This window comes from Brassica oleracea, chromosome C2 (genome assembly GCF_000695525.1).
Source record: "Brassica oleracea var. oleracea cultivar TO1000 chromosome C2, BOL, whole genome shotgun sequence".
In the NCBI taxonomy this organism is placed as follows: domain Eukaryota; kingdom Viridiplantae; phylum Streptophyta; class Magnoliopsida; order Brassicales; family Brassicaceae; genus Brassica; species Brassica oleracea.
The window spans coordinates 12,669,704-12,688,977 of record NC_027749.1 but is presented as its reverse complement, the minus strand read 5'-3'; the positions used below and the strand labels follow the sequence as shown (position 1 = coordinate 12,688,977).

At 28.9% G+C, this 19,274-nt stretch overlaps 1 protein-coding gene across 1 annotated transcript; it reads left to right on the top strand.

The window, feature by feature from the left end:
* The first annotated feature begins 2,053 nt into the window (after positions 1-2,053).
* LOC106327210 (RING-H2 finger protein ATL20) lies at positions 2,054-5,199 on the top strand. The gene is made up of 2 exons (XM_013765297.1): positions 2,054-2,773; positions 4,623-5,199. Exons 1-2 carry the CDS (start codon positions 2,071-2,073, stop codon positions 5,066-5,068), a joined length of 1,149 nt encoding a protein of 382 aa, XP_013620751.1. The 5' UTR covers positions 2,054-2,070; the 3' UTR covers positions 5,069-5,199.
* The last annotated feature ends 14,075 nt before the right edge of the window (positions 5,200-19,274 follow it).

Here is a 19,274-nt window from a genome sequence, read left to right as displayed (position 1 = left end):
ATATTTGTATGAAATTATGCTTTCTTGTGTATTTGTTTTGTAGATACATTGTGTTGGTTTTGTTGATCCTAGTGATCTGATTTTTTTCTTTTGTCTAAATGATCTGAATTTGTTTCTAGCAAACGAAAGTTCTCGAGATTGGTTGGATATTCGGGTAGCAAATTCGCTAGATTAATTTATAGATACAAAACAAAACATTTGAATTTGAAAGCGTCTCTGTAATATATGCAATTTTTTGGTCTTTTCATAACGTCAGGGGTCATGACTCATGTTTAACAATGTTTATATTCAAAAGACTGCCTTTGAAAACCGGTATTAGGGTCGTTTGTTTATTGACTGGCGTTTTCCAAACCAATGTTTTTTTTTTAATTTTAAAAATGATTTCACCTCTTTGCCGCGAACCCAAGCATTGTAAATAGTTTTTTCCAATGCAGATCTAACCGAGCAGAAGAAGTTTTCCAAACCAATGTTGTGAGCAGGGACGGACCTAGGGCTAGAGGAAGTATCATGTGCCCCACTCTAAATTATTTGTCCCCCATGAAAGTTAAGTGTTGAATTTATCTAAATACTCACTTAACCTAAACATTAGTTACAAGAACATGTTATGTGAACTCATAGTCTTAAATATATTTGCTAACTGGAGAAGTGAACGTGATAAAACTTTCCGTGTTAATTTGTAATATGCAAAAACTGTTTATTTAAATTAAAAGACTATGAAAATGTTTTCATACCTGTGAAAAAAAAAAGGTTGCGTCTACCTTAGTTTTTCTTTTGCGTTTACCCTAGTTAGTCGTATGGCTATTGCAAAAGTGATTGTAAGACTGCCTCTATATATATATATATACTAATATTTCCACATATCAAAAAAATTGTAGACTGGAGATCGTCCAATATAGTCCAAGATATTTACTTTGCATTGCCTTACTTTATCTATTCGCCACAAGAAAGTTGTAGAAACTCACTTTTGTCGACGATAGATTCTCAAATCCAAATATACAATGAAAAGTTAAAAACCGATATAATAGAGTCTCAAATCCATATATACAATGAAAAGTTAAAAACCGATACAAATTCTTTTAAGCATTAATATCTCAAAGTTGTCAACCCACAAGTTCTTCAGAACAAAATTTGGGGAAAGACCATTTATACAGCATATTGTTATTCCTCAATTGATTCATTAGAAAGACATTGATGGAGAAGAGGTCCAATATGATTATAGGATTCAATTCATTAAAAATAATTCTATGATTTGACTTTTCGTTAATTGTTGAAACTTTCTTAATGACTCAATTAATAACTATTTAAAAGTCCAAATGTTGTAACATTATCTGCCCATTTATTATGCGCTGCCACTAGAAAGTCTTTAAAATTTTGGTCATAGTCACACACTCTTGCTTGTATGGAAAAAGTCGACTTTTGAAAAAGAAATACTAAATTTATGGAAATTATAGTAATACTTGTCACTTGAGAAATCACTCAACTTTTCTTCAACACACTAAAATTAACTAAACAAATAAATCTTGTTAAAATAATAATTCTATTTTACTTAGAGCATCTCCGAGGTAAAACTTCATTTTTTCCTTCAAAATTAAGTAAAAGTGAATATGAAGTAAAAATGTTCAAACCCTACTCCATTTCTTATTCCATAATAGAGTGATGAATAAACAAAAAATAGATTACTCTATTTATGGAGTAAATTTCATTATAGAATGAGATATGAAGTTGGATTAGAATATTTCTTACTCTATATTCATTTTTACTCTATTTTAGATGAAAAAATAGAGCTGAGATTAGAACTCCATTTGAGATAGTGGAACGATGGAGTTGATTTTAGTGACCAAAGTGTTAATCTTATTTTTACTACTTTCCTTTGAACAAAAAAAAAAAAAATTTTACTACTTTCCTTCTTTAAACCCCAATTCTTATATAATTATAATATTAAAATGGTTACGTGGAAGAAAATAGAAAATGATTACGTAACATTATGGGTCCATTCTCAATTACAAAAAGGATTTCGCTACTGCTTTAAGCTCCAACACCAAACCAACTCCTCCTTCAGACAAAAAACAAATGGATTTTACAAAAACAATATCATTCTCTCTCTTGTTCCTCTCTCTCCTAACCCCGACGACGATCACCGCCTCATGCACTAACGCCGTTTGTCGCCACGGTGATCCGATTATCCGTTTTCCTTTCCGTTTAAAGCCACACCAGTTAAAGTCTTGCGGTTACGACAAAGGGTTCGACCTAGCGTGTGGTAGTAAAGGCGTTAACCGAACCACTATAACACTACCGTTTTCCGGTGACTTCACCGTCGAGATGATCGACTACGCAGCTCAAGAGATTTGGATCAACGACCCACATAACTGTCTTCCTAAGCGGATCTTGACGCTAAACCTCTCCGCGACGCCGTTTGCCGGCGTTTACGCACGTCGGTTCACGTTCTTTAACTGTCCGACGTCGGAGTATCTCCGTTTCAGACCGCTAAATCCGATAACGTGTTTGAGCGATAAAAACAACACGGTGTTTGCGACTGCTTCGCCTAGAGTGGTGAACTACCTGTTGTCTCAATCATGCCGGGAAATGAAAACCGTTGAGGTCCCGGTTCGTTGGCCGTTTTATGAGCAGGCCGTGTCGTATTCTGAGCTGAGTGATAACCTCTGGCTCACGTGGAGGGTTCCGAGATGTGGTCGGTGTGAGATCAGAGGTGGTAAGTGTGGGATTAAGAGTAATTCTTCTCGTGAAACCATTTGCTCCGATGCACATAAACCAGGTAAATTAAATTTTTTTTATACCCTTATATTAATTCTTGAAATATTAAAATGAGAATTACTTGTCTGTTCGGTCTTGATTTTAAAAGTTTAGGATACAATTTAATCCATATAAAGTCAAAAAATACAACTATACGACGATTGGATTATATAAAAGGTGACGTAGACCATGACGAATTTTGGTGTTGAATATGAGTCATGTGATTGTGTGTATAGAATTGTGAATGTAAACAAATTTGAAAGATTGACAAGTGTACAACCAAATAAGTTGTCCGTTCTAATTGTTTAAATCCGAAAACCACATCAGACGATTCAACACGATGTCTTCAGACTAACGAATCAATGTGTAAAATGATACTCTTCGTAATCGGATGATAGGCAGATGTTTTAAAAGATTTTTGTTATTTTAGATATATTTTTATTTTTTTATGTTATTTTTAGTTTTATTAAAAACTGTGTAACCAATTAGATGTTGTAGCCATTTCTGTAATTGGTTGGATGATTTTTAAATTATATATTTAAAATTATTTTTTAGAGAAAAGTAAATTTTTTAATTTTTGTGCACTAAGTAATAACATCATATATTGTGAAACGGAGAAAATAATATTATTATCATATACATATATGAACATATGCATATTCATTTTTTACAAAGAAACCTAGTATAAAAAGTACATAAAACCCTACGATAAAAGAAAAGTAAACGCGAAAACATTTGACGGCGGAAAAGAAAATCGCTGAAACTTGGAACAAAGATAATATAACGAATAGTTACTTACCAAGATGACCAGCTTGTCTTGTGAACGTGGAAGGCATATCAAAAGCGTTTTTGTTTTTCCTCAAAGTTTTAAGACTATTTAAACTTATAATAAACTTATAGATATAACAACAATAAAATAAAACAATAAAATATACTCCCTCTGTTTCATTATAAGTTTCGTTTTAGGTTTCGTCACATGTATTAAGTAAACAATTAATTTTGTACATTTCCTATAAAAAATAATATTACCTATACAAGTAACCATATTTCAACCAATAGAAAAATAAATTTTGCATTGAAAATCGAAAACAACACTTATTTTGTAACGAAAAAAATTCTCTAAAACGACACTTAAAAACAGAAAGAGTATATAACATTAACTGCTGAGAATGAGAAGTTGGGAGAGTAAAGTGGTCAACAAGTTCGTTGCCATAATAATGAGAGCTCCGATGCGTTTGACTTCTCTCCACTTTATGGCCTACTTACTTTAGTCAACGCATTCAATTGTTGCCCATTTACTAGTCTTCTCTACTGCCAATTACATTTTGTTCTTTTATGATTTTTTTAATACACATAATAATTTTATTTTGATGAAAAATAATCAATCATAGTCGGTCCAATCCTTCCATAACACCAGTAAAGTTGCTGGTTTAAGCCATAATTAAGTATCAAATGAATGATTACTAATCACGAACTAAACCCCAAACCAAACAAAACAAAACAAAAACAATAGTATGAAGTCATCCAAAAATATTTTTTGGTAACTGCTGCCCTAAACAATAATCGATATAGTTTTAATATCAGTTTAATCTATAAAAATCCTTATTTGTTGTCTTTGTTTGTATAAATAAGGTTAACGCATATGCATCTTTTGTCCAAGAATATATATGCATTAATTGTATAATCAGTTAATGCATATATATATAAAGATATAACAAAAACTGAATTTGAAAAAAAAAATGTATAATCAGATCAGCAAATTAAAAATAGAAAAAGAGCCAATATATAATACTTATATACTTATATACTTATATACTTACTATTTAATTATTTGTTTGATTTTCCTAAAAATTGTTTTTTATAATTTTCAGCTATTCCGAGAAAAGCCCGTTACGCGATAGCCATTGGTGCCGGAATCCCAGGAACTCTGATCATCTTCGGTCTTTTCTGTTTCGTTTACAGCAAAATCAACTCATGCATCAAAAGACGTCGTCTCGTTCCACACTCAGAGATCAACAGCACGCAAGCCCATTCTTTACAATCCAGTATCATGATAACGGGCCTAGATGCGCCGACTTTAGAGTCATACCCCAAAATAGTATTGGGAGAGAGCAAAAGGCTTCCCAAAATAGACGATGCCACATGTTCTATTTGTCTATCAGAGTACGAGCCAAAGGAAACGCTTAAGACAATACCACCGTGCCAACATTGTTTTCATGCAGATTGTATCGATGAGTGGCTGAAACTAAATGGGACTTGCCCGGTGTGTCGGAACCCTCTAGAGCAGATTTTGTCATCTGAGAACAATAATCCTTAGCTAGTCATTCTTTTGTTTCCTTAATAACATGACATCTGGAGTTCGTTTAATAGTTCTATAGCTTTTTTTGGCTTCTATGATTTTGAAATCATGTTGTGTTAAACTCAGTAGTGTATAACAAAAAAAATTGGTGCGGGATTTTTACATCAAATCACATTTTAAACCAGGAAGGTGTAAAAAGATACCACTTTAAATCTTGGTGTTCAAAAACTCACACTTCAAACTTTCAAATCAATTATATAAACACATTAAACTTTAAAACTAACTTACTTCTTTATCAAGTAAAAATGTGACCCGGTAATGTTCATCTATGTGTAAAAAAGTATGAGCTGTTAGTAGTTTTTTTTAATTAATATATAAGAAATAATAAAAAATCAAAATTAATTAAAAAAATAGAAATAAAAGAAAAATTTAAAAAATTTAAAAAATAAAAAATAAATGAATAAAATTCTAAATTTATTAATAAATTAAAATATTTTTAAAAACCAAAAATAAATGAATAAAATTTAAAATTGGGAAATTGGGTCCTATAGCCACACAAAAACGCCTAATTCACTATCTACACAATTACCCTAACAGATCTATACACGTCGTTATTCCATATTAATATTTTTTTGCCCTTTATGTCAACCTGTGAAACCTGCAGCACAAAAAAAATATTTTAATGTTAATTATTAGGCGTAAAACAGTAAATTGTGGCTTCCCTTTCTCCATATCTTCCTTTTTACTTATCTAGGTAACTTTGTAGAAGTTGAAAGGTCTCCGGCACCGAGTGGAGTAACCCCGTCGCTTCTGTCTGCTTCTCTTCGATTTTTGGCATCTCCTTCGCTGTTATAAACTTCCACCTCTACTCCGCTTCTGAAATCGGCTCCCAATCGACGGTGTTAAGTCCGCAGCGACGCCTTCCAACAACCCGTGTCTATTCCACTTCGCACACTCGATTCTTCTACGCTTCTCTTCATCTGATGTTATTTTCTTTTCTATTTCGGATGTACTCAGAACTAGGATACTATAATTATTAGATCTTAAACCTTGTCGACTTTGAATATCAGATCTGTTAGGTAAATTGGCTTCTACAATTTATAGTCGGTTGGGGTTCCCCCGTATGTTCTTATTCTTCCCTAAGTTTGAATTGCATTTTTTATCAGATATACATAATACATAATCTCGTCAGATTGATTGTTGTGTGGAATAGCGTTTGCAATACATAGTTGTTTCGTCGTCTGTATATAGTATGTTTTGTTGTAGATCTATTCTATGTGAAGTGGAATGGAATTAAATATAAGTGCACGCTATCTACTTCACATGGAATTGTAGATTTATATCTTATGCATTTCTATTCGTTATCCATACTTTTTTTGTTTTACATAAAAATTCATTTCTATATACAATAGTATAGCTTCCTCCGTACTCACTATTTCCCCCTCATATTTTCATTTGTCAGGTTTGGCATGGATGAGTTAGGCCTTCCAAGTAGATTGTTCGAGACAGAGTTTGAACCCACTGGAAAGAAAATGGTTAAAAACTATTTCAACCTCTGTTGGATTGAGGTGATAAAGAGTGCATTAGAGGATGATAACCTGACGATGTTGAATGCGTCACAGTTTGGGTAAGTCTTGCAGATGCATTGAATTCATATGTTATCTATGCTATCGATATGTCTTACATGGTTTCCATATTATTGTTATACTATACATTTTATTTTACATTTACTTTGTTATATAGATCCATAACACCTTTTTTTTTTGTAAATCAGACTTTTAAATCAGAGGAAAAACTTAAGGTTCATACATTAATCCTAGAGCCTGTTTGGCAATAGAGTCAGCTCTATTATTATCAGCTCTAGGGATATGCTTAAACTGAATAGCAATAAATTTATGGCAGAGGAGATAAATGTCGTTGAGAATTCCAGCGATCTCTAGGTTTCTTCCTTTCTTCTTCACCAACTTGATGAGGGTTAAAGAATCAGAGTAGATACAGAGAGCGGTAATTCCACGAGTGTTAGCAGAGATCATGACTGCTCGAAGAGCCAAAGTTTCCGCAATAAGGGGCGACACCACAAAAGGGGAGGTCGCTGAATACGTTGTGGTAGATCCAGAATCCTCGATGAGATCCATAACACCTTTATCTTTCGCTTTTGTTTCTCAGGTTACAAATGGAAGACTTAGGATGCCAAGTAGATTGTTCGAAGCTGGATTTAAGCCATCTGGTGAATGTATTCTCATTATATGTAATGATGCAGTGTGTATATAAGTGGAATAGATCGTAAAATGGAAAGACCATACATGTGAAATGGAATATATATATGATCTTTACCATTTATATTTTTTTTGTTGTTGTATCATTGATATGAATCTTAGTTTATGCGTATTGATCAAAACTAGCATTTAAAACTCAATTTTATCACTTCGTTTACATCCACATAAGTGTAAACTTCACACAAATTTTGTTAACCACATCTACATTTGTTGTTTGGGTTTAGAGTTTATATTTGAGTTTAGGGTTTAGTAATTAAGGTTTAAGGTTTAGAATTTAGAGGGTGAGTGAAATCGGAGGTTAGGTTTATGATTTAAGGAAAATTGATTACTTTACATGTTTTTGATATTTGGGTTTATGGTTTATATTTGGATTTATGGTTTAGTGATTAAGGTTTAGGGTATAGTATTTTTTAGGTTGAGGGGGTAATGGTGGGGTTACCATTAACTTCTTCCATGATGTCATAGACATTTCATAATTTCACCAATATGTACTATGCTATTTATTTAGTTCCATTTTATTTAGATTGAGAGTTTATATTTGGGCTTAGGGTTTATATTTGAGTTTAAAGTTTAGTGATTTTGGTTTAAATAAAGTATTTAGGGGTTTATGGTGGAGTTGTTATATAGTTTATTATTGAGGAGCTGGTATGGGGTTGGTGTTATATGCTATTTTGGTGATATGGAATAGAATTCATATCATGTGTTTTAATTTTGGTGATATAGAATTGGCATGTTGCATAATATAATTTAATATAACATAATAGAATTTAATATTACATAACATTATGTATTTTTTAGATTTTGATATTTGAATTTAGGGTTTATATTTAGGTTATGATTTAGTGATTAGAATTTAGGGTTAATTTTTAGATGATATGGATTAGAACTTAGATGATATGGAATAGAACTCTCGGTGCTTATGTATGTGATCAATAAAATTATACGTGGATGGTTTTTTCTTCTTTCAAAAAACCACAACGTCACTTACTTTATAAATTGTAACTGACAACCTATTACACGAAGGGGCAGAACCAGATAGAATGTACAAAAACTCTGGCATTAAATTATGTCAAATCAATACTATTCGCTTAATTTCACACTGAAATATGGTTATTTCATCAATAAGCCCTTTAAAATTTCTTAATAAATTAAATTAAAAATTAAAAAATCAAAATTAAATAAATTTTAAATAAATTCAAAAATTAAATATTAAAAAAATTAAATTAAAATTTATTAATATATTAAAAAAATTGAAAAAATCAAAATATTTAATTAAATTCAACAAATGCCAATTTAAACCATGACAAAGTAAGAAGGTATCACTTTGATGCTGATTTCATAATGCTCGGTTTTCTGATGTATTGATAGTTTCTCAACATATCGTTGGTGGTGATTTCTGATATATCAAAATCCATCAACATCAAAGGCCATATATCAAAAATAGTTACTGTTAATATATTGGAAAATCGTCACATGAAAAATATTTCGAAAACTTTCACTTGCATATGTTAAATTTAGGGATTTATTTATGTTCTGATTTTTTTTCAAATTATTTTTAATTTATTAACTTTGCGTTTAAAAAAAATTATTTTTAAATTTTATTCATTTATATTTGATTTTTTAAATTTTCTAGGTTTTAATTTTTTTTTTTTGCCTTTATATCTGATTTTTTAAATTTCATTTTGATTTTTTATTATTCTAACTGTTTTTCTTATTTATTAATTAAAAGAAACTAACACATCATATCTTTTAACACACGGATGAACTGTACTGGTCACATTTTTACTTGATAAAAAAGTAAGTTAGTTTCAAAGTTTAATGTGATAATATAATTGGTTTGATGGTTTGAAGTGTGAGTTTTCGAGCACCGAGATTTAAAGTGCTACATTTTTACACTTTTTTTTCTTTTTGTAACTTACATTTTACACTTTCATGGTTTAAAACATGATTTTCCCTATAAAAAATAGCCAGACTCGTATTTAAATACCTTTATTAAATTTCATTAAACATTTTAATGCCTAATTTTTTGTTACCCTATTTAATATTCAAACTAAATATTTTTCTCATTTAAATACACTTACTATTTTTTTTACAGCAACTTAAACATAATCATATAGACTTTATAAACCAAATTGGTAGCTCTGCCATCCATAAGGACAACAAACGAGAGCTGCTTCTTTGCACTGCATGCGTGACTGTCCATTTGAATTATGCGTCTGTGGTATATGAATGAGCTCTGAGCTATTAAAAATACACTTACTAATTTAAATATTAAAAGGCATATTTTTTTAAAAAAAATCCAGAATTTAGTTACTTTATTCTTAAATCTTAAAATAAAATTTGAAATTATTAAGATTTTGGTTTGAATTTTAGAGTTAAAATTTTATTTGAAACTTATAAATATTTTGATTAAATAAGCATTGCTTGGATATAAAAATGAGCACAATTTTTAAAATAAGTGTATTAAACTGAGCAAAATATTTAGCTTGGGTATTAAATTGGATAGCAAAAAAAATTTAGGCAACTAAAAAATTTAACGAAGTTTAGTTGAGATATTTATGGAATTTCCCTTTTTATTTAAGCATAAGTAAAAAAAAAATCTGGTCATATGGGTACAAGGGTATTAGAGATAGAATTGAAAGTTACGATATGGCCTTTCTTAGCCCACATAAAATTTTAAAGTCCAAAAGGCCGTATACCAAAATCATGCCCAAAACCAACTCAATTGCCGCAATGACCAAAACTACAAAGTCGACAAACAAACACCACATATCAAAATTTTAATCTTATACTTCATCCTAGGCATGGGCGTTCGGTTTTCGGTTTAGTTCCGAATCGGTTCTTTTGGTTCTAGAAATATAGGAACCGTTCGGATATCTATGAAATTCGGTTCGGGTATGGTGGGTTCTTTCGGTTTTCGGATCGGTTCGGGTAACAATTATAAGAACCGCCCAATATCAAATAAATTTTTTGTTACAATTCGGTAACGGTTTGGTTCCTGTTTTTTGGTTAATTTTGGATAATGCAGAGTAAAAAAAACAGATTTTTTGGGGTTTTCAGATAAAAATCGGGTAATTCAGATAAATTTTAAAATTTTGGATAAAAATTATTCGAGTTATTTGGTTTTTAGAATCATTTGGATAATTTTAAATACTTTACATAAGAAAAAATATTTGTGTATTTCAAATTTTCAGGTAGTTCCGTGTATAAGTAATATGTTTAGAGTATTTGGTATTTTTAATACTAAATATAATTAATATTTTAGTTATATAAATTGTATTTCAGATATCCATTCAGTTCTCGATTCGGTTTCGGTTCAATTTCAGTTTTGGTTATAGAAATATAGGAACCGTTCAATTATTTTTGAACTTCGGTTCGGTTTGGTTTTCGGTTCTCGGTTTTTATGTTCATGCTTATTTCATCCGTTTCACTTTAGTTGTCGTTGTAGAGTAAAATTTTGTTTCAAAATAATTGTCGTTTTATAATTTCAATACAAAATTTATTGATTTTATATTGGTTGAAATGTGGTTATGTGTATTGGTAATGATGTTTTTATTTAATAAATATATAAAATTAAATATTTTTTTTAATTTGTGTGTCAAAATCTAAAATGACAATTAAAATGAAACGGGCTAGTAAATCATTAGGGAAGGCTTTGTACAATTTTAGAAACACTTCCAAAAATTAATCGTACATAACATATGCTAAAATTTTAAAAGATTTCTTATACGAAAACAGCTTAGGTCTCTTATGTGTCTTGTTCTTTTTACTAATAAAGCTTTTCATGGTTATACTCTGCTTTCATTAGGACTGCAGCAAAGGGACCAATATGGCGATATTGGTATTTCTTTAATGACGTATACAGAAATGCTATCATGTTTGTGCAATCAAACACAAGTTCTCGGCACACTTCTAGGCGTTAAGGTGGAACGTAGTGCGTAAAGGTGGAGCGTAGTTGTTCCTACGCCTGGGACAGAGTTAGGATTTTTTTTGATGTTAGTTATATATTTTGTATTCCATTTTTGAAGACTAAAATGATAAAATAAGAAAAATAGAAAAAGTATTCGGAAGATACATACGATAAGGAAAAAAAAAAGAGAGATTTCAAATATAATGTTTTGTAGAGCGAAATTTTATATTCGAAGTTTTCTCGTTTGAAATTTAAAATTTATATTTGAAGAAGTTGCTATTTTAAAAAACTATATTCAGTCTTTGGCAGTAATGATGCCCATATATAGTTTTTTCTTATAAAAAGCTCAAAAGCAAAATCTTGTCAGTTGACAAAGAAAAAGAAAAGCTGATTCTGTATGCTCTGGAGTATTACTGAATAGAAAAACATACTATAAACTGAATACTGATAAACCAATAAGGTTACCGCCTCAATAAACATAATATTATTGTTGTCTCGTTATTATTCATCATTTATAACATGGTCCGCAAATATATATATATATATTATTGTTATCATGTTGTATATGTTCCATCTTTATCTTTATGCAAAATTTTGGTACAAGAAAAAGTTGTTATTATGGCCGTCCCTTTCATAAGGCTAGTAAAGGTAAAGCTTTAGGCCACGAAATTAGTTAAAAAATTTATGTTTATTAATGCGGTAATATTTTAGGCCACACTTAAAAAAAAAACTGTTTATATTATATTGACTTATTGTTGTAGTTAGAGTCTTGAATCTTCACTATTATGGTTTATGTTGGACTTTGCAATGTTTAAATTTTATTTTATATTTACATTTGTTATTTTTTTAATGTTCTGTTTTCTATTTTTTGTGTTACTTAAGATTAACAAGTAATAATTGTTCAAAAAAACTACTAATTTTTATTTGTTAAAATCTAAATGTTATAGATGATATTATACTAATAATTAGGTGTTGTGCCCGCATATGCGGGCATAACCATTTTACAAAATTTAAATATTCATTATTTATTTTAAAATTATCACTTTTTTTAATTATATTACCTCCAACTATATTTTAGGAAAATCTCCAAAAATCTTCATCGACGTTAATCTTATCACCAAATTTTATATTGTCACGTTTAAGTATATCTTTCATAGAAACATTTTTTCCTCGAAATGAAACTATAATAAAATATAATATTTTTTTGTCTAAACATTCTTATACTAAAAACTGATAAGATTATTGTTGGTAACTACAATTATTTTTACCTTGATAAATATATAAAGATATATATATATATATATATATGTATGTATGTATGTATGCATATATATCATCTTTTATTGATTTTGGATAATACCAGATAATTAATATGTTTAGATAATGATAATATATAATTAAATTTTCATTTACTCAATTATTATTTATGCAAGTTTAACTTTTATTTTTGGGTGATTTATTATTGTATATGAATATATAACTATATATATTATGAATAAATATAATTATCTAATTATTAAGCATTATAAATAAATATAATTATTCATTAAATGTAAAATGACTCTAATTACTCTAGTTTTTAATGTGATAGTTCAGATCAAAAATATCAATTGGAAACTAATAATATCACAATTTTATATTAGAGTATATTTGTTTAATTAACTAACTAATACAATATGTGAATTTTTATCATTACCAGAACCAACCAATTGAGCAAGTCGGTAAAAAAGTTCATGCCATGTTTTAATTTTGAGCTCATACATTTTAATTTACTCAGGATTCACACAAATAACGTCCATAAGACCAAGAACTTACATGTACACAGTTACACTATAGGTTTTTATTTTTAGCTATTGAGATAGAGAATTTAAGGTGGTCAGCAACCTGAAAGTCCACTTTTGGTACTGCACAAAATAATAAAAAAATAAGAAAAACCAAGGTGAAAAATAATAAATTTACGTAGAACATAGAACTTCTATGATAGAAGAAATACTTCCAACTTACAAAACCTAGATCTAACGTAAGAAATAAACACAACAAAAGAATTAATACACACATCAAAACAAAAGCAAACAACTAAGAACAACGCTATTTGATTTTAGATCTTCTTCTTTTTCTTGTCTTGGACAAACCGAAGCTCGAAATCCAAAAAGTCATATAACAAAATAGTGATGGTACAAACTAAAGGAAACTCAAGTCAAAAAACATAAGAGAATACAATTATATTTATCTAGACAATAGAATAATTCTTCTTTTATTTCCATAGCCACTGAAAAATAGGATATAAGATTCAATACGAACAAAACCACAAATAATCACATAATAAAAAAATATACATAAGATATCTGAAGCAATAGAAAGTCACTCAATATGATATAAACTAAACTAAAATCTAAAAAATAAGAGACGAATAGGTTTTATAATAATATTATCGTGTGAACAAAAAAATAACAATTGGTTAAATATGTATATATTATAATCTAGCAACATTATACAACTATTTATTAAGTAAAACTATTAACTATAATTATTAAGCATATGATAAATAACCAAAATTACTTAAATTATAGAAAACATGACAAATAAGCATAATAACCTAAAACTATGGTGAACATGACAAATCAGCAAAATCACTTCATAAATAATAGTATAGATCTAAGGTTCATCTGATTTTTTTTGTATAGAACTAACTTAATTAATTATATATATATATATATATATATCAGATAAGAAAATATTGTATATAACTATATTTTACAAGTAAATATAAGTAACTGTATATAAATGTGTTTTTTTTTATCAAACCATACTTGCATTTAATTTAGAAGAGTTTAAACTCCATTAAAGGAGAATACAACAAGACTGCACTGCGCCAAACAAACCAGACACTGGTAAAGTAAAAGATAGAATGGCGATACAAATCACAAAAAGAAGCCATACGAAATTGCATCACAACAGTTATATAGACATTCTGAAAGATCGCATCTAGTGTAACCCATAAGACCATACATATTGCACCATACGCAGAGAGCATTCGCTGGGAGGAAAATCCTTGCAATACCAACAATGCTTGTTCATCCAATTCACTCCATACATGAGGAAATATTGGGAAGAGAGACTGCTCCAACAAGGAGACAAGCGGGTAATCTATACCCACCATAATCATATTCATCCGGCTAAGTATACCAATGAACTTCTCTTTCAACTGCCACCAAAAAGAGAACAAATACACAGCACCAAGAACTCGAATGAAGACAATAACATGACTGTATACAATAGTAAGACTGCACACAACAGTAAGATAACTGCACATAACAGTAATAAATTGCACCGAAACAACACAAGGACCACCAAAGGTGGAAACAACAGAAGCTATGTCCATCAATACATCACCAAATAAACCCATGTTCCTCAATTCCAATGTCACCAAAAAAAAATAGCTTTCTATCCCATTCATCAGAAGAGGAATAAGCGGAAAATAACGAGTTAAGGTAAACCTGGAACACAATAAAAGGAGAGGGGAGAGCTAGGACGGAATAGGACCTACTGGAAGCCCAGTCCACGCGCTGACATGGAGACGACATGACGTCGGTATAACGAACCGGAGAAAACCCGGTAATGAGACTGCATACTGCAGTAAAAAAGTCACTGAAGGACCCAATAACAAACACCAACAAACCAGCCTCCGAGATTGAATGAGAGGAGCCCAGCTCCAGAATCCAGGAGGTCGAGGTCATAGAAGAGATGGAAGGCCTAAGAATCCTTGAATCAAAGTATACTGGAACTTGAAAAAATCCCAGATCTAGATCTAGATTCAAAAACGATTCTGTTGAAGGGGCCAGAGCGGGGAGATGAAAGGAGACGATGGAAACTTCTTCAGAGGTGAACGGTCTGTTTGAGATGGAGACTCCGACAAAGTAAAAGGGACTGCTTGAGATGAAAACTTCGACGGTTGCAGAAGATCTTTTGGAGAGAGAGGCTCTAACTTAAGTTTTTTCTTTTTTTTTTTTTTTTTTTTTTTTTTTTTTTTTTTTTTTAAAAAAAACAATGAACCAGTTGCGGACCGCCACGCGTCAATGGTGTCCGCAAACAGTGTAACAAACGCAGTGAAAACGTTTGTTAACTAAGGACATTTTGGCATAGTTTTTAGAAAAAGGTAGTGGAGTCCACGCGTAAGAGCCCTCCCCACCATCGATAATGTTGCCTAAGGACCGAGTCGAAAGGAGGAGGAGATTGGGGAACTATGAAAACGTGTCAACGACCAAAAATTCTTTTTTTAAAGAAAGAAAACTAAAAGGCACCGACATCTTCTCATTCATTCTTCGTGGGACCTTGTGTCAGTTTTGTTTATGACTCTTAAGTTTTCTTATTTATTTGTGTTTCAAAAAAAAAAAAAAAGTTTTCTTATTTATTTATTTTAAAACATTTGTTGACATTGCATCCACTTAACGATACGTGTCTGTTTGTAGTTAGTGAACTTCTCTTCTACCAATTCCTATCCTATTTGCCAGAACATTTTCAAATTTGCGAAGAAAATAACACTAAGATTTTGGAATTGAGAAGAGGGCAACATACCCACTAATCACATAAATTATTTAAAGACTAAAAATGCAAAAAGTAAAGTCCCGTTCTTATAATATGTAACTTGACGATAATCAGCGCGCACGTGTGAATAAGTTTTTTATACTAATGTTCGCTCATTTAATGATTTTAAAATTTTACAAAACTATAAACTTTATCGATTGTAATATGACGAGTACAAATGTTGACCTTTTAAATATATCATCGTTGTTGAAGAGTTAACATATTACATCTTATTTTAATTATTTTAAGATTTCATATGCACAAAAGAAAATTAAATTTTGCGCCTGACACAAATCACCAAAACCAAATAAGCAACATCAATTTAAAATGACAAAAAGGGATCTGGTTATATGCTCTTGATTTGTTTACTATTGACTCTCCATAATTAATTTCATTTTCTACTTTTATAAAATTGTGCTTTCGTTCTCGTTTTTGTTGCACTGATATGAGTTTTGTTTCTTTTTTTAAAATTTTTTATGTGAATTCGGTGAATTACATAAGTGTAAATTTAAAAAGATGGACATCTGTAAAATTTGGTTTCACTTCAGATACATATCTAAGAATCCTTTTTTTGAAGAAAATCACAAGCAAACCCTATTCACAGGTTAGTGTTCAAATCTAATATATCAAGCTGTTATAGAATATAAGTGCAAACTCGAAATATAAATGTATGTCTAGTATATATTCACCAGTTCGGTCTAATAATCATATAACTTTTGAACAACAAAACAAATTACTTGTTTTATTAACATATGCTTTTGAGGTTTAGTTACTTAAGAGTATACCGATAAAAAAAAATATAATACTTTACCATTCTAATATATATATGTAAAATATGTATAAACTAAAACTGTTTGATTTATTAAATGATAAACCATAAAACTTATAATAAATAGTTCAAATCTCTCATTCTTACAATTATAATAGCAAGATAAGGTATTAAGGAGAAACAAATATTAAACGAATGATCAAATCTCTCATTATTTGAACAAACTCAAAAGGATGTGATTGAAATCTTGTCATGATATTTCATTAAAAGTTTTTTAGGAATAAAAATCAAGACTAAATTATTTAATCTGAATGAAATAATATATACAGTATAGTACTTCCAATATTAAAAATAACTTTAAAATTTGAAGAAATGTATATCTGAGATTGCGAGGATCACATAACATATTAGAAACCAAATATTTAAAATAATTTGTATACATAAAAGTATATACATAAATCAAAACCAATAACTTTTGTTTATTTACAATCATGTTTTTGATAAATAAATCAAAACCATCATTTTATTTACTTCATATGGTATATAATTAAACTTTAGTGATATTAACATATATATATATATAGTATATTTTAATATAAATATTTATTACTGACACTTTCTACTCATATGATTTTATTAACATTTATATATTTTCTGTAACAAAAATTTAAACCGTTTATCACAAAAAATTTAATGTGAGATTTTCTAATACAAATTTTAAAATTAAATTATTAAGATCTCAATAAATTTTCAATGCAAATTTTAAAATTAACATATTTTTATATAGTATATAATTAATTTAAATGATATTAATATATATATGTATGTAGTGTGAATATTTATTAATGAAACTTCATATCAATACGATTTATGATCATTTGTATCTTGTTTAAATAAAAAAAATTAAGCCATTGATCACAAATCGCATCCATCATCTGAATATTCAAAAATGTTATTATTGGATTTTACTAAGGGTTTGATTAGTTGAAACTGTGAATTTATTTTTTTTATTGTAGATTTTATGATATATATTTTTTTGCTATAGTTTTAACGGTCTTTTGTGATTTTTTAAATAATATAATTGGGAATATTAATTTTTTGTATTCACATATTTATTACTCCCTCCGTTTCATATTAAGTGTCGTTTTAGAGAATTTTTTTTGTTACAAAATAAGTTTCGTTTTTGATTTTCATGCAAAATTTATTAATTTTATGCAAATTTTATTTTTATATTGGTTGAAATATGGTTAGGTGTATTGGTAATATTATTTTTTTTTATAGGAAATGTACAAAACTAATTGTTTTTTTAATCCGTGTTCCGAAACCTAAAACGACACTTATAATGAAACAGAGGAAAGTAATAAATTTCTATAGCACTATTTTATGATGTAAGAAAATTACTGTCTCTAGCCAAAGAAAGGTCAGATGTGGATTTCAAGAAAACAAAAAAAAAATGATTGTTGAACTTTATGGCTGTAGAAATATTTTTAGCCGTCCACAGTCGCAAAAACACTAACCGGAGTTACCAAACAACCTCTAAAAATAAATAATTCATGAGATCTTGACCTTTTTCAACAATACATAATGTCATTTAGGTATTATCAATATTTAATTTTAAGTATACTAAAGTATTCTGATCTCCAACAAATAATAGTAATGTTTTTCATCACATTAACGTTTTACAAAAAACACCATAGCATGTATTTCCTTATATTTGAGAAAATAATTGTAATTCACCATCACTTATTGTGTTCTCGATGGTGTTCATATAATTTTCTCAATTCATACAATATACAAAAACCTACAACCATCTAGTATTTATTAATAATACATAAATAATTAATATCTTATTTTAAAAGAGAATTTTCATGTTTATCACTTTGTTGTTATCATTATTCATGTTTACCATCATTAAAGATATATTTTCAAAAATATTTTCTTCGTTAAGAGGCAAAGACTCTTATACCCTTACTCTATGTATAAAGAAATTATTTAAATAAATAAAAATAAAAATTTGTTTTTTATGTTTCCGAACTATACTTTTTCAAATTCGAACTTTTTTATAAAATTTATTTTTGAATTTTTCAAATTTTCTTTTTGAAATTCGAAAATTCGTTTTGAAACTATTTTTAAAAATTTTAATTTTTTTAAGTATTTGTTTATATATTTATTAGAACCCTAGATTACTTAACCCTAAAGTTTTTTTTTTTTTGAAACATTTAGCCCTAAAGTTATAAAAAAAAAAATTCTCTTTTAAAAGTGAAGGTAAAAGTGGTTAAAGTAAACATGAAAAGTGGTATTATGAATGTGGTATTTTTGGCAATTTTCTTATTTTTAAAGGTTATTCTAAGACACTTAACACATTATAAATAATGTTTAATTATAAATAAAATCATACTTACAATATTATGATTCTAAAGCAATGATTTCAAAAGAAATTCAATGATTTTGAATAGATATTTTATATTTTTTTCATTTTGTTATCATTAACTCATAAATATTGAATTAAATATTCAAAATAACAATCTTCTAAAAACAAAAAAAACTAGAATGTCTATTTTTTACATTTCAATATCAATATTTGTCAGATTCATCCACCTCTAATATTTGAATTTCCATTATAACCTTTTTACATTTTCAATATCAATATTTATCATATACAGAAATAATACCAAAATAAAAAGA